Here is an 18057-nt window from a genome sequence, read left to right on the forward strand (position 1 = left end):
TTATACAAGATCCCAGAAACATAAGTTACAAATATTGTGACTGATTTCCTATAAGATGAAAAGTGTAACTTAATCAACTACTTGTCAAGTTTATCATTTCGGGTCTTTGAAGTGTATACCAGTAATAATGTTGGAAGTGTTAAGACAGACATTGTTATTTCTGTTGACAAGGGAAGTGGGTACGAGCAGAAAGTAAGAGACATTTAACAGACTGCGAGAAAGGAGTTGAACGACCATTCCAGTTCTTCCAATAACAGCCTGGATGATACAAACGCTTTTGTTATTGATTGATATATGGAAATATTATTGAATCTGCAAAAGTGACTGTTTCTGTTAAGCTCTGACAGACTCAGTGAAAATGATGAGAACCTAAACAAGGATTTCCATAAACTTATTTTTTTTCTTTTCCGGACATTAGGCCACTGCACAGTATTGACCGCAGCCGTATATTTTAACTATAGGAATAAGGTCAGTAATTCGGTCGAAAATGTGCTTCCGTGGTGTAGTCGAAAGAAGTCCATAATAAATAGATCCTAATTTTCCCATTTTCTGCGCAAATTCGTGTAGAACGAGCGCTTTAATCACACTTTTTCGCTACTAGAATACATTCTGCATGAAATGAGACGGTTTTCATGTTCATACAACCCACACGGCAAGTTTTGCAGATCGAAACCGGAAGTAGGTGTTTATTGCGCGGAGGAGAGCAAATATGCGCCATTTTTAGGGTAGCAGACCACAACTGACTGGCATTTCACTAGGAACTATTCAACCCCCTATTTTCTTTTCATTTTTTCGTTAATTTGTGATAGAACTTTCATGAAAAATTGGTGCAGGAAAAAGTGATGTTCTCTAAAGATACGTAAAGACGACATGAAGTTGTCGTTTTTTATATGAAACAAAGAAGGATTTGAATTACTGACCTTTAACCTATATCAGAAATAATGGCCGCGGCCTATACACCACTATGCGGCGAACATGACCATGACGTGTAAAGACTGTTCTCGATAAATAATCATTAAAATCGGTTGTATTTACTGGTAATCACGCTTGTTAATCCGTCAAATGCAGTGAACTGTTAAGTCCGAATGTAAGTTTTTTTAGATGTTTTCAAAGGCCCTCTCGGCAATATTGTCCATTCTTTACATTTTACATGATTCGTTCGGCTTTCAAAATGCAAGTGAAAATTTAAAACCGTTGCATAGGCCGCATGAAAGGCCCATTTAGAAAAAATAAATTAACGTATAGGCCGCTTCGACGCATAGGCCGCACCCATAAAAATTTCACTTTTTTAAACGTATAGGCCGCGGCCTATTGTCCGGAAAATACGGTACGAAAAAATGTGCTACATGTATAAATTTAATGTACTATGTAAAATAACTACATTTAATAGCATTTTGTTTGTTTTATTGGACAAGATAAAATGTTTATTATTTTAGAAATATAAAACAAGTACTAATACAGATGCTAAGACTTAGAAAAAAAATATGTAATTAATTTGCTGAAAGCCACCATATTAGAATGAAGCTTTATCTAGGTGTTGCATTGTCATACTACCGGGCATAATTTGCAGTGCGGCGCTGTCGCATGTTTGGCAAAAATCTTTTAAAAGATGAATTTCATTTACAAGCAGGTTCTTTGTTTTCTTCACAGAAGTGCTTATTTATTTAGCAAAGTGGGTCTAACACTTTCTATTTTCTTATGATTGCACGAGAGATCCGCAACAGCACTTTGACAAAGGATATTATAAAGGATATTACATAAGGGTCTTTTCATACTGAATTTTTAAACAAGTTGAATAATATAAAGAAATGCGAGACTCTGTCAAGCATTTATTACGGTACATGTTAGCGTTTCCTAATGAAACAACAAAAAACTACTTTCTTTCACTATAGAAACAAGTCAATTTGATCAATTCTCATATATATATTTTAAACAATATCGACATCAAAACTTTAATACTCTAGTGTATTATCATTTTTATTCATTGGCTTTATTACACTCCCATGAAGTCAAACATGTAATCAATTAACATCTCTGAATCTGAAATGTTTTAGCTGTTATCAAAGGAATCCGAGAAAAAAATAAAAGAAAATAAATAAAAAAGGAAACAAAATTATCACTAGTTAAGTTATCATATTTTTCGTATGAGAACGAATTTGTTTGGGTGCAAATGATCAGTATACAAAAGCATGTACTCTGATGACTTATATTGCTGTTGCATGAAATATAATACTGGCATTACAGGAAAAGAGTGATTGAATTCAAGTTTTTGAACTCTGAAGTGTTTTTGGGAAGTTCATGAAGTTGAATATTGGGGGAAATATTTGCATGAATCCTTTGAAATTTACTATTTATGCTGCTGTAACATGTTAGTGAAGTTAGATGCACGCTGTCACTATGGTCATATTCCTGTCCTGTTTACCCTTACCCTGCTCAATTTAAATAATCAATATTTCCATTTTTGAATCTGGAAATACTACCATTGATTGTAAAAATAGATGCTTACAAAAAGATACTAACTGAATGGCAAACAGTACAGATCATGATCAGATTGTTCAGATGTACATAATGATTATGATCAGACTGCACAGTTGTGCATGCTGATTGTGATCTACACTGATTGCAAAGGCAGAATCGAGCATGATATTCAGCATCAAATGGTTTCTGATACATATTCATATTTCACATATAATTGGAGAAGCTCTACACTTTATCTGTACCTCTTTATATTTAATACGTAATTTTTTGAACAGATCAACTATTGTGCAATATTTCATTTACCATGGAGTCATTAACATCCAGTGGCAATTCCAGTTCCTCGTGTGTCCAGTTTTCTATCCTGCATATACAAGTAGGGGCGCGTCTCCAGTGACAGCTCTTGTTAGTTTCGTTATGTCACTGCAAGTGAATAGTCTAATCGGGACTGTGTTTTCCCAAATCAGTGTATGCTGTCATGCAGTGACATTAGTGTTAACAACGGTGATATTGTTTTAAAATGCTTAAAAATAGTTGTTATGTAAAAAAAATTGTGATAATCTTAAAGAACAAATTTACATGTGTCATTATGAACGTTTTATATCTTACTAGATTGAAAAATTTGCAGTGTCAAGTAATTGCTTTTAAGTCTGTATAGACTTATGCATTTTATTACATAATTTTATATCTGTGAAGATATTAATCTTTTGACACGCAGACAAAGTCCCTGGCCCGTGAATCAGTGAAATCTCCTGTATCGCGATATGCGAGATTTGTTGCAAGGGGACTGTAGGTTTCCTGCAATTTATTGGTTGATTTTATAGTTGTCATGACATTATAAAAGTCAATAATAATTGTGGACAGAAGGTTTTACCTACGAAATAAGAAGGACATTACTCTGTTTTCATGTCGAGATATCGACTAGATAATACAAGTTTTTAAATTTATTTTGTTATAGAAATATTGTATTATTTGGAATCCATATATTGTTGTGAAAACAAAAAGAAGAAAAGAATCTGGATTTTTCTAATTCCCCAATTGCGACTTAGTTGACAAACAATAAATATTCGAAAACAGATCAGTAATAAAGTTATATCCCCAAGCAAGAAACTTTAGTCAGAGGTTAATTGGTAGACCATAAGGACTTCTATGTATTATTTGTATCACAAACAGTATTACCGAAATTGGAAATTAGAATTCAAAAGTTGGGATAATTCTAGTTATAAAGATGAAATTATGCAAACCGGACTCCGTTAAAGAGCAAGATAATAGGAACAAACAAATAGTGTCGTGTTGTAGCGTGTGGACTACCACAATTGAGAAGTGCGGATTGTCGCTTGTGCAATAATGTTTGGAACAAGGACATTTCGCTAGAACCTGCTCGGCAAAGAGATGCGAAAACCATCACAATATCAGCAAACATGCAAGTAGGACAGGCTACGTTGACGAATTTGTGAACCGAAACTAATGGAATTGGTATTCCATTCCATGGGAAGAGAATGTTTTCATAAGTTGATAACGATACATCTCTGCTTCAACGTAATGGATCGAGAAAACGACATTGTCTGAAGCAAGGTACTTGTAAACAAGCAGGAGAACTGGACAAAGTAAGAAATTACCCTTGACGAGATTCAACGAGAAAATGAGGTCTAATCGCGGAAAATGAAAAGCGAGAATGCTATACCTGATGAGTCGTGTAGCAGAACTGAAATTGAACTGGCGTTCAACAAAGAGTTCGAAAGAAGACATTGAGGCGGTCAGTCAGTTTAAAAAAGATGACATTTTAGAGACATCTTCTTGGTTACATGAAGTTAGGAATCGCTTCAAAGGAATCGCCCAGTGTGCAATAATGAGTATTTTACCTTACATATCCGAAGACGATCACGAGAACAGTTGCGAAATTGACAGAAACTGTCCGGTTACCCAGAATGTAATTGTGTTAAGAACGAACTGTGATCTATACAAAGGCAGAAATAATGCAAAAACGGAATTACATAAAAGAGAAGGTGGTTATGTCAGGAGTACAAATATTTATAGTTGTGTTCGACTTAATTACAGGACTGGAATTATAGTTCTGTTCAAATAAATCTTCCTTTTTGATAGTAGGTTAAGATTCAGTAAATTGTTAATTTCTAAAAAAAATATTATAATAACATATGTATATTTTTATTTATGTCACGGGAGTGAAAATAATAGACGGGGGGTGATGTTATGCATGACTAGTTGCTAAAACGGTCGATAATTTGTTTTAAATGCTTAAATTTAGTTTAAAATTATGTAAACTCATTTTTTGAATAATCTTAAAAGAGCAAAATTACATGCTGTCTTATAGAAATGTTTTATCTTACTAGATTAAAATTTGCAGTGTCAAAAGTAATTGCTTTTAAATGTTTATAGATTATTGCATTTTATTAAATAATCTTTATATCTGTAGATAATATTTTGACACGCAGAAAAGGTCCTGGCCCGTGAAATCACGTGAAATCTCACTAGGTATCGCGATATGGAGTTGTTGCAAGGGGACATGAGGTTTCCTGCTTTATTGGTTAATTTTTTTGTTGTCATGAACTCATAAAAGTCAATATAATTGTGGACAGATAGTTTTACCTACGAAATAGAAGGACTAACTTCTGTGTTTCATGTCGAGATATCCGACTAGATAATTACAAAGTTTTAATTAATTTAATTGTGTTTATAGAAATTATTGTTATTATGTGGACATCCATATATTGTTGTTGAAAACTGAATAAAAGAAGAAACAGAATCTGGATTTTGCGGACTTATGTTAGACAAACAAATAAATATTCGAAAAACAGAATCTGAGCTAAAAAAAATATTCCCCAAGAAGAAACTTTACGTAACACGCGCAGCGTTACAGTAGGTACACATATCGCAAATTTGTTTAAATTAATTATGTGAGTTTAACCTTTAATATACAAAAATTCTTTGAATTGACAATCCAAACTGATACTATTTACTAAAGACAGATATGTTAAAGTCATTATGTATAATAGGATTCATACAATAATGTTGAATTTGTGTTCGTTTGTGTGTTTAATATTTTGACATATTTCAAAGCTACAAAGTACAATCTGTTTATAAACTGATTTGTTTTTTATTTGTACCTACAGCGCGTGCATGATTCTTGGAAATGTCAGACATAAACCGATTTCTGGCGTAAATCTTAGTGTTCGCACAGGCCTTGGAAAGTCCTTGAAAACGAGCTGCATCTTGAAAAGGTCGATCGAATGGTAGAAAAGTAAGTTTACTGATTCCTGTTGTGATTTACTGACAATTGATTTCAAAATGGCAAGTGCCGTTTCAAACTGAGTTGGTTAAAGGATTAAAGATGGTGCAGGAAGGAAAAAGACGTTCACAAAGCGCATTGCCGAGTTTGTAATAAAAAAAAAATGAAAAAGTGCCATGGGCGAAAGTTGTAAATAAATAGTTTAAATAGTTTGATAAATGTGTTTCAAAGTAACAACACCAAAGAAAAACTGTAACAGACTCAAAAATTGGAGCGCGGTACAGGCCCTTGAAAATGCCAATTTGACCTTGGAAAATCATTGAATTCAGTTCCCAGATTTCTGTATGAACCCTGGAAATTATTCTGCTATGTTATAAATACAGCTGAATTGCCCCGACCCATCAGTACTCTCAGTGCTTTGATTAAACCAGACAGCTTGTAATCAGAGTACAATACTGCGTTCAGAGATCGAATAAAGATTTTTTACACACCTGCTAGAATGCCGATGAGCATAACGAGTGACTGGAAAACATCAGTCCATATGACAGCTTTGAATCCTCCAATTGAAGTATAGATGATGGCCGCCGTCGAGAAAATGAGAATTGACGACCACATAGGTAGCTTGGCAACCGACTCCAATGCTAATGCTGTTCCGTACATTACGATTCCCATATAAAAAGTATAATGAATTACACCTAACGTAACAGCGACGTAACGTACAGAGTTTGTCTTGTAACGTAAATAGTAGTATTCGTAAACACTTGTTACTTTCAGTGGATGGAAAATTGGAACGACAATGAATGCAGCCAGTAGATAGCCGCATATCACACCAACACATTGCATTGCATACTGCAAACCGTATGCGTAGGCTTCTGCCGGAAATCCTAGTATCAATATAGACGATTGGAACGTGACTACAAAAGATAACCCGACAGGCAGCGATCTCAATTTTCTGTTCCCGAGAAAATAATTTTCAGTCGTGTTATGCTTTTTATCCCGAAACGCAAAGAAAATTCCGATTGCCACAGAAACAAGTATCAGTAGTCCGAAAACAATAAAATCCGGCACAGAAAATGTGCGTGAGAGTGTATCGCTATCCATCTTTACACAATAATAAAGCGTTACTGCTGATGGTTTAGGTTGAGTGTATCTGAACAGAGTATTAACTCTACCTCTAACAAAGGTTTACGGAACACGGCTGAATGAGTTCCACTGTACTAAATATGTTTTTGTTATAAAACACCTTGAACTAGTTCTTATGTAAGCATCATTTCCTCTTATGTAAGTATCATTTCCCAGGTAAACAACTTATGCAATATTTACAATGCAATAAATTACGTAAGTCTTTTAATTACAATTTAACGATGTTTGTTGATATTATTATCCATAGCCGCTGGCAGTTAACAAACACAGATAGCAAAAGAAATAGCCACAGTCATCGCTGGACTTAATAAGTAAGCCGAATATTTAGTTACCATCGTGAAGAGTGTACTTTGATCTTTTCAGTGCACATTTTTACAAGAGTTTAAATATCAAATCACTGAATTAAAGAAAGTGTCTCGTGGTACGGATCAGTTCCTCTGGACAACCCTGCTCGAATTTATGTTAGAGCATAACGAAATGCAAGTGTTGACAGCAATCAACGCCTTATCAGTCAAGTAGTATTAAAGTTAAAAGTGCTCAGATAATCATGATTACCTTATCATCATTAATACATTTAGAGACCATTTAGCACATTCCGGACTATCAAAGAATAAAATGTATTAATATGTCAAATTTGAGACAACAATAAATTTTTGACATCTGTCATATAAACATAGATAATTTCATTAAACAACTTCCTGTGATGCAAAATACTTTTCTTTTTATAAATAATTTTACAGAAAGTTTGTGTACTGATCTTTTAGAAATATTTAGATTTTTACAGGTAAATATTAGCAAAATTCTGAAAGTCCTTATCTTCTGGAAAAAAAACTGATCATGTAACAACCTAATATATCAAATATCAAATGATAACATTATTTAATATAACAATATATTTAAATAACGTTATCTAAAGTGCCTCATCTGTAGTGTAGTGGAAGAGTACCCGGAGTATTTCGATAATCTTTGTAATACTAATTCATTAGGTGAGGAATTTCACGTCTTGTTTTGTTGTGACTATTTCAAGCAAGAAAGAATTCCACAGATTTTATCACCAATCCAAATACTATCGAGTTCTCAATGTTAATGAATAATACTTATGGAGGCACACTTGTCAAGTTAGCAGGGGTTTTTTTTAAACACATTATAAAAAAGTTAATTAGTTCTTTTCCAAATTATCAACAAGGACTATATTTAAGTCAAAAACTGTTGTTTATTAGTTATGATCTCTTAGTTTGATATGTTTTGCCATTTGAGCCAAGCCATGAGAAAATCAACATAGTGTTTTTGCGACCAGCATGGATCCAGACCAGCCTGCGCATCGGCGCAGTCTGGTCAGGATCCATGCTGTTCCCTAACAGTTTCTCCAATTCCAATAGGCTTTAAAAGCGAACAGCATGGATCCTGACCAGACTGCGCCAATGCGCAGGCTGGTCTGGATCCATGCTGGTCCCAAAGCCAGTATGTTGGTTTTCTCACGGCACGGCTCATTTATGTTAATTGTTATGCTGTTTTGGACCCGATGCCTCTAAGGCCCCAAGGCTTTCAATTAATCTTGTAAATCTTGTAAATCTTGATTGCGGGAGGTCTTTGGGGGTTCGCTCCCTGGTCACGTTATACCACAGACGTGAAAATGGTACTTAGTACCTTCCTCGCTTGAAGTTTAGCAAAAAAGGATAGCTTTAAGACTGCTCAGCCCGGTGTCAGCATTATGTAAATGGGTGGCGTATCATGTCAAATAGGGGCCTCCGTGGCCGAGTGGTTAAGGTCGCTGACTTCAAACCACTTGCCCCTCATCGATGTGGGTTCGAGCCTCACTCGGGGCTTTGAATTCTTCATGTGAGGAAGCCATCCAGCTGGCTTAAGGAAGGTCGGTGGTTCTACCCAGGTGCCCGCTCTTGATGAAATAATGCACGGAGGGGCACCTGGGATCTTCCTCCACCATCAAAGCTGGAGAGTCGGCATATGACCTATAACTGTGTCGGTGCGACGTTACCCTCCCCCACTCCCCCACCCCCCAAAAAAGAAGAAAAAATAAATAAAAAAGATCATGTCAAATATTCCAGTGAGGCAGCATTGTAGTTAAGATTCATTAACAAAGGATTTAGATTTTATGGTATATTACAAGACTTAGATATTTCTTAAATCAACAAAACATATAGTCATGTCAACAATTTATTTTCAAAGACAATTTTTTCTTATACCCAGAAAATGGTATCAAAAAGGACATGTTTTTTTTGGAAGAATTTTACTGGTTACTAGCAGCCTAACAACATTCTCATCTGTCAGTGACCTGGTTCAACTAGGGAAAAATGGTAGACCTCTTGTATGCAAGAATGACCTATCAAGAGCTAGACATCTTTGTGGTTAAAAAATGCGTCTCTGTTTACTTGTCCTCGAGGTTTTTTTTTTTTTTCAAAGTATAGCTGCTCATTCACTGATGCATTTCTTCATTAAATATAATTTATTTTTTATGATTCTGTTTAAAACAACATAGGTTATCAAAAACATTATGACCATGTTCAGACTTATCCTATTACGAGTTACCTTGTGCTTATTTAAGTTTATTTTGATGACTTGAGGTAACGGAAGGATTAGGCATTGTTTGCATTAATCGCCAGAGATTAAGAGCTCGCACTAGTTTGTCCTGTAATTCATTGATATCAATGTTACAGATACACTTAACCCAACAACTAACTAACCTCGTTTAAACTTTTAACCATGACCAACCTTTCATCAATGAACTATTATTTTGTAAAATATTGTCTGCACAGCAAACATTACGGTATCGAAAGTTAGGAAATCTGTCATATAAACACGAACTTTTACTTTTTATATTTTTTTTTCACTATAAAGTAGTCAATATGTTACTCAACAACTTAAAATGTTTGCTATTACAATATTTCAACGAAACTGTCATCAATATTGTGGTTATACCACTGTACAATACATGTATCCAAATCATTTCAAGTCATTTTCTCAAAACAAAGATAAAACTTCGCTACCGGCCTTACTCTACTTGTCAATTTTTGTTTTGATATGTCAGGAACTTGAAGTCTGTTTTGTTGGGAAATGATCCAGTCATGTGCTGACCTAGTCTGGCTACTGACTAGATAATCGTTTTTTGTTTAAGAAAAAAGATCTGTTATATATTCTGACTTCATCAGTCTTGGCCCTGATTATCTGCCCTAATGAAGAGAGTTATTGACTTTTTGATAAGTTCACATGTCATTCTTGTTATTTCCTTTCGGACAAATTTGATATCCGTGAATCCTGCATATGTTCTAGTATATCTAGTTATATATATGTAAACATGTATATATACTAAACCTTTCTTTAAAGATCGTGATGTCTTATTATACATATAAATGCTTATATTCAATTCATATTGCTTAGGAGTATGTGACCACGTTGTCTATGACAAATGTATTGTATTATATATTCTAACACGGTCCGATTCATTTTCCTATTAAACAAAGAAGGCTGAAAACAGTGAATTATTATTCAACAATTCATTGTTCTGACGTCACAATTATTACGTCATAGCGTCAAACGGCATAGCGGCGCGCTGGAAAAGAAACCGATTGAAAACGGGCAAATATTTAATGAATGCCGTCAAGGATGTACTTTAATATCCTTGGTAACGTGTTAGAATCGAAATGATATATCTCATTTAGTGACTTGCTCTTGAATAAAATCATTGTTTGTCGTTCAGATGCGTATTATTATATCACTCGGGCTGCGCCCTCGAGATATAATTCCTAATTGAATGATTTAGGCCTATTCAGCGACAAATCACTAAATGAGATATATTTTTTCTTAAATATATGATGCACAGTCTGTTTGAAATGTTTATTTTGTAATGTTCGTTGCCAAAAAAAAAAAAACAAAGACAAATATCAAACAGGGAATGCCACGCACCAAAAACGCAGCCTCCTCAAAACGAAACCCACAGCACGCAGACGCGTGCACCACACACACAGACACACACACACACACACACACACACACACACACACACACACACACACACACAGCCAACACATTAGGACAAAACGAACAAACAAAAGAACACACACAAAGCCAACACATCAGGACAAAACGAACAAACAAAGGAACACAGTGGGGCACCGCCTTGGAACGGTCAGTGGCAAAAACACCACTGGGGGGCTTAAACCGGTTTATGGTGCGCATCCAACCTCACTCTTACCCCCACCATGTTCCAAAGACACGGGACAGTGTAAGTCATGTGAAAGATGATGCGCAATAAAAGTATTTGTTTTTATTGCTGCTGTTGTTGTTGTTGTTGATATTAGTGGTTGTCACAAGTGACATACACAACACGTGTGAATACCTAGCAGTTGGTTCAAAATAATGTTTGTATATATTTCTTTTCGTTTAACATTTAGTGTGTTTTGTCATAACTTCATGGCATTTCAGTACAGATTTGTACTAGATATGCAGAATCATGAAGAATTTGTTGGTGTTCAAGTGTGTCAGCACTAAACAGAATATTTCAGTGAAATGGTTGGTGCCCGAGCCTGTTTGATAGGTATAGAATATCTCAATGAATCGTTGGTATACGAGCCTGCTAGATTTGTAAGAAATGGTTGTTGATTTGTACAAAACTCTCGAGGAAATGGTATGTGTCCGAGCTATTCGATTTCTACAAAAAAATTGAGGAAATGGTATGTATCAGAGACTGTTTGATTTGTACAAAAACGTCTCGAGGAAATGGTATGTGCCCGAGCACTTTTAATTTGTATAGATGGTCTCGATTAATTGGTTGGGGCCCAGGCCTGTTAGTTTTGTATAGAAGATCTTGAAAAAATGATTGTTGGCCAAACCTTGTAGATCTGTATTGAAGATCTCTAGGAGATGGTTGGTGCCCTGGTCTGTTAAGCGTGCATAAACCCCAGTCACACACAGACGTTGCGGATAGCTACGTTTGACCACCGATAGAAACGTAGTAATCCGCATCGATCCGTACCTGAGCCGTACCTTAAAGTAGTAATCCGTATAAATCCGTACCAATCTGTGCGGCTCATGTACGGATCGATACGGATAACTACGTTTATGTCCGTGGCTAGACGTAGCTTTCCGCGCCGTATGTGTGACTGCGGTATTAGACTGAGAGTTTGCGAAGATATGGTTAGTACACGAGCCTGTAACATTTGTATCTCTATTCGTTTTTCTTCCCGGATTATCGAAAAGAGCATTATTTATTTATTTTGTTGGGTTTTACGTCGCACCGACACAATTATAGGTCATATGGCGGCTTCCCAGCTTTTTATGGTGGAGGAAGACCTCATGTGAATCTGTGTGCAGTATTTCATCACGAGCAGACACCTGGGTAGAACCACCGACCTTCCGTAAGCCAGCTGGATAGCTTCCTCACATGAAGAATTCGCCGGTAAGGAGCAGGATTGAGGAGCAGGATTGAAATATGTGTATTATCTGGCCTTATGACCATTTTTAAAACATTTGTGTCAGAATCGGAGCTTAGGTCTTAGTTCTAGTGGCCTCTATCTGCAACCAGGTGGACAACTTTCGAAGAGAAAAGAACATCTAGGCAAAGTTTTTGTCAGCTTCCATCGAACGGTTTCTGAGGAGGTTGCATGACGTTTTAAACAAAAGTGTGGAAGGCGAACGGACGTACAACGGACGGTGAGTGATTACAATAGCTCATCCTGAATATGTTGAGCGATGCTGTAAAAAGTAGAACAGCTCCGGTATCCCTAATGATACCTTCTAAACGCGGTTAAAATAAACTTAAAATGAAATTCTATCCATGTTGTCTTCTAAACACACGCACATGTGTATGTCATACTTAGTAGACTATGTCTGTACCCATCTTATTAATTGAGTGTGTAAATTTTCACGTGATCTTTTGCTAAAATATTCTAATCTAGTCAATAAGAATTATAGAAATAAGAGTAACTAACAGGATGTGTGTGTTGAAACATTTGGTCAATGATGGTTTTACAGTGCATTTGATCACAATATGGTGCTATTTTTTATCAGACCATCAGCTACCAATACCCCTCCCTAAGGGATATTTTTACACTATCATTTTCTGATTTTCTGAAGGAATATGGTAAAAGGCATCAATCCAACAATTCTGCCATCTGGTGGTCGTTACAGTCTATCTAAACGTTACCACTAACATGTCTATTTTTACGTTACCGTTAACATGTTTATACAGACTATTATTTGTCATACTTTGTATATAAATAAGACAATATGGTATATGTATACAAAATGTAAACATGTTTATCTTATTACCAGCAAAACCACTAACAGGTATGTAATTTACATAACAAAGTATGCGTTACCAAAAACATGTAAAGTGGCTGTTTAATAACAGTTAGAGTCTTAATGTATATTTCGTTTAAGTGTTTTATATCAAAGGGAAGACGTTTTTGTTAAATCAGATCATAATTTAACAAATATCATAAAAATACGATACATCGACTCATTTATTTGATACATAAATATTGTCTACAATGTTTTTAATAATTATGTAATTTACTTATTTTACAGGTGTTAAACATTAACTAATGTTAAATCTGTCAAAATACTTCTACAACTTTTAAAATATTGGACTTATCTGCTGACTTATGTCAATAGGACCTCTTGAAATACCCTGACTTTATATTCATGAAAATGTATTGTGACATAAGTAACAACACGAAATGATAGATTTAGAATTCAAAAACAACAGCATCAGCGTTATCAGTTATATTTTCTACAAATTAATGATACAAACTACCCATACGTTTAGGGTTTTTTTTTCTGCAACAAATACATGCCTTTGATTTTTAAAAGACGAAGAATAAAATGATCTTTTTAGGTAATGTATAAAACATGCTGTAAATTATTAAGAACCAGATCGAATGATGGCAGAATTCAAACATGCTCTACACGTAGATAGAATATTCATGATAGTTAAAAATTGTTTTAAAAATGTGCATCAATCAAAGATTGGTGTTTCGTAGATGCGAACCCTTTAAAATCTGCTAGTTAGTACATAAAATCGTGGTATAAAGTGAATACATCTAATATTAACACCGATATTTATGTCGCACGTGAACAACTTTTCAGACTTCTGTTTTTAATTTACGCTACGTCTGCCAAAACACTTTCCCCACTGATGCGAACTATAACTAGCAATCGCTGAACAATACTTCTTTGATATGAAAACAAATACCCAAAGGTCAGATTCAGATGAAGCGTTCGCAGGGTCTGTTATTTGCCATATGTTACAAACTTCAAACACTCATAAGCTACATGATCTGTGATCCAAAGGGCAACCTAAGGGCAACCTACGGTCACACTTCTCATTATCATACAGTCCTGACACTCAAAAATGAATTCCGTAACCGCGATCTGTTGAAAGCCACTTGAAAACACAGCTTCTTTTTGCTAAAGAATTTTCCTAATTACCTTTATCCGATAAAGTTGTCACATTTTCAAAACGGTTTTAACAATCAGTTTAATCTGCTAAGTACAGAGTGTACCTGGAGGTTATGGTTCAAGATAGAATTACCTAATAACTGCCATTGTCCGAGTTTGCTCAAGGTTGCAAAGCAAGTAGTCGTCATTTTTACATAAGCTAGTTAAGTCTTAAGGCTATAGTTTTGTTGTTACTAAAGGCCTTGCTTCGAATAGTCGTAGTGGTAAGACCTTCAATTATTTGGGTGTCATTTTTTGTAAAAGCTGGTACTTGTATCGATATTAATGTCTATTTTTGGTACGAATGATGAAACGTGTTATTTCGAAAACCTGAGGATAAAGTATGTACTAATTTAACGAATCTGTTGGCGAAGAATGCAAAAGGAAAAACAACAAAGTATGTACTTTACATCACGGAAGATTTCAGTCGTTTTTTTTTTCTCTATTTTAAAAACATATAAGGAAAAAAAAAGGATTTTAATGAAAATGATTATTAATTGTGTGTTTAGAATGAGAAAAGAATATTTTGTATTTGCCAAGTTTTGAAAGTAACAATGGAACCAGCAGTCACTTATAATTACTGTGGAAACAGTCACACTCACTCATTGCTTATAATACCTTCCCCAACTCCCTACTTCATTTTTATTTACCCAAAGGTTTTTAACCCTCTCATACAACATGTAGCATACCTGCTACACAAAAATAATATCTAATTCTTTCATTTCCACTACCCTACATGAACAGGCTCAATCACACTGAGTCTGTAACATTTTCATTTATGTCGTGTTGTGCGACCTTTTTTATTTAATTATCACAGCAGCATTGTTTCTGCCGTGTAGTGGCCGTAAAAAGTCTCCCCGTACTTTCTATCAGAATCAGGCTTGAGGCTGATTGCACGTGTCGGTAATTGATTACATTACAATTACTTCGATGTTTTCTAATTACAATTACATTTGATTACTCTAAATTCCCATCAGTAATTAATTGTATTACATTACTTACATTGAAGTAATCATGATTACATTTGATTACTTTCAATATAATCATTTGTTTGGACTACAGAAATATAGGCAACCAACTGAATATATTGTTATAAACTTTATTTACAGATTTGATAATGCAATTAATGATTCATTAATCTGGAAATCCAGAAACTTTTTTTTTGGCATCGTATCTCACTTAAGGGTATCGTTGTACTTAATCATCATTACATTGTGAATTTTATTGCATTTTTAAACCTTTATTAAAGCAGTGACAAAATAAAAACATAATTTCCGTTTTCAAATATTCAGTATCTATGCTTCCAGGTATTTTTATATAAAATCAATTAATACTTTAACAAAAACTGTGTCAATGGGTTGAAAATTTAAATACAAAAATGTATCAACAATGTACCCCAGAAATTATGGATGGACACATTTTACATTTGGCCTATATGGGCCCAGAACAGCCCTTGGTTATATAGATATAATCCAGCACCCACTTTTGACATCTTTCAGTAGTGTTTGGTTGCAATTATATCTTGCAGAGAAGAAATTGCTTACAAAAATCTTACTGAAGTGAATGCTTCTATCATTTTTAATATACTGAACTGAGATCTCCATTACATAAAATTTCGATGATATACATATAGTCTGCGTATTAATACGAATTTCTCTATAAAACGGTTATATACTGTGAAACTTTATTGTGTATTTACATATTACATGTATGAACATTGTGGCTATAAATGTGCTATTGTAGTTTTATGCCAAATGAAACATATGTCATGTCATGTCATGTCATGTCGATGTGATGTGATGTATGTCATGTCACGTCACGTCACGTCACGTCACGTCACGTCACGTCGATGTCGATTTCGATGTGATGTTGTTGTGTTGTGTTGTGTTGTATTATGTTATGTTATGTTATGTTATGTCATGTTAAAAAGTCTCAGTGAATTTTGCAGTATAAAGTAGCCTTAACCTAGTAATTTCATTTTGATTTCAATTCAGGAATGTCATGTTTGCATTACCAAGGGGCATTGTGTAAATTGTTGGTATATTAGCTGCTAAATGTCATATTTTTCTCACCTGTACATAATACCTGAAGTTCCCACAACAGGTAATGTAGGTGACCTCAATAAGTTAAGGCTACAAAAAGATGACAAACTGCATTTATTATACCTCTCAATTGATTAGGGATAATAATGAACTGAAATGTTTTTGACTACATTGAACTTATTAGGAATTTTCTCCAGAAGAAGTGGAGCAATCACTTACATTGTAAATTTATATATCTATTCCCCGGCGTCATAGTATTCCTCCAGTAATCAGAGAGTAATTAAAAGTAATCATAATTGCAGACTGAATATTCACTGTAATTGATTGAATTACATTATATGTAATCAGATTCATCTGGGTAATAAAATACATTTGAATATGTGTATTTGAGTTATCAATTACAGGTGATTACAATTACTGTATTTGATTACCCCAAGTCTGATCAGAATCTCTTCAGAACGTTCAGTACGACGTTTTTGTTGTGTATGTGTACTATTTCATTTTTCAGCTTGAATGTTTCGGCTTGATTGGTTCCAGTTCTCCGATTTTTTTATGTCTTATCACCCATAGGCTATGTTACCTGCTTTTTTATTTTGTCTTTTGACATTGTTTCTGTGATATACAGGCTCAGTAACCTCAGATCCCATCTCTAAACTCCAGTTTTGTCTATCATTTTCTCATTTAGGGCATTAGGCATTATTTTCACAAGGGACCATCCGCCGCTTTTCAAGGAATTGCACGCTGTGTATTATTGAAGGTTCCATGTACACCGCCGTATGAATACACCTGCGGGTTTCTAAATTTCATTTCGGTACTTGTAAACTGTGCTTGTAAATGCTGAGTTCTGCCCAACCCGGGGCTAGAGGGTATAGACGGTAGTTGCATTTCCACTACCGTCCATGAACCGAGCTGGAATCCTATGAAAGATATTACTTCAGACGTCTAACTATTGCAAATTGAGTTTATCATTATTGTAACATAGTTAAATATTTGTGTTATCATGTGTATATGAATTTTTGTTTTGTGATTGATTTTATTGACTTTTGATGTCTGTTCAAATCATGTATACATGTATTATATATTTTATTTTATTTCAACGTTGTCTTATATGTTCTACATGTTACCGATTTGACGGATCACAAGTTGAAAACAATAGATGCTATATGAGTGCTACATCAGGTTTCTTATTAACAATTTGTATTAATTAGTACGTGAAGTGTAATTTATGTCATATCACCAAGGTAGATAGAAATTATAACTTAACTTAAAATGTCAATCAAAAATGTTTTACTCCATTGGACGAGATCTAATTGTTAGACCCAATGATATATGTGCTATAAAAGTTGTGTTTCTGAGTAAACATGAAATGAGCCATGCCATGAGAAAACCAACATAGTGGGTATGCGACCAGCATGGATCCAGACCAGCCTGCGCATCCGCGCTGTCTGGTCAGGATCCATGCTGTTCGCTAATAGTTTCTCCAATTCCAATAGGCTTTAAAAGCGAACAGCATGGAGCCTGACCAGACTGCGCGGATGCGCAGGCTGGTTTGGATCCATGCTGGTCGCATACCCACTATGTTGGTTTTCCCATGGCACGGCTCAAATAAGAATAAAAGTTGTAGGTAAACTTATAACTGAACTCGTTGTTAGTAACTATACGATCACGGATGTGACTATGTTAAATTATTCATTT

At 34.9% G+C, this 18057-nt stretch overlaps 1 protein-coding gene across 1 annotated transcript in view; it reads right to left on the bottom strand.

Moving 5' to 3' along the window:
- LOC123541185 (sodium-dependent multivitamin transporter-like) overlaps positions 1-6922 on the bottom strand; it is a 32488-nt gene extending 25566 nt beyond the window's left edge. The window contains exon 1 of the mRNA XM_045326591.2: positions 6214-6922. Within this exon, the coding sequence (XP_045182526.2) occupies positions 6214-6823 (610 nt within the window). The 5' untranslated portion in view covers positions 6824-6922. The remainder of the gene's footprint in view (positions 1-6213) is intronic.
- Positions 6923-18057: the final 11135 nt, after the last annotated feature.

Source organism: Mercenaria mercenaria, chromosome 16 (assembly GCF_021730395.1).
Source record: "Mercenaria mercenaria strain notata chromosome 16, MADL_Memer_1, whole genome shotgun sequence".
NCBI classification, from domain to species: Eukaryota; Metazoa; Mollusca; class Bivalvia; order Venerida; family Veneridae; genus Mercenaria; species Mercenaria mercenaria.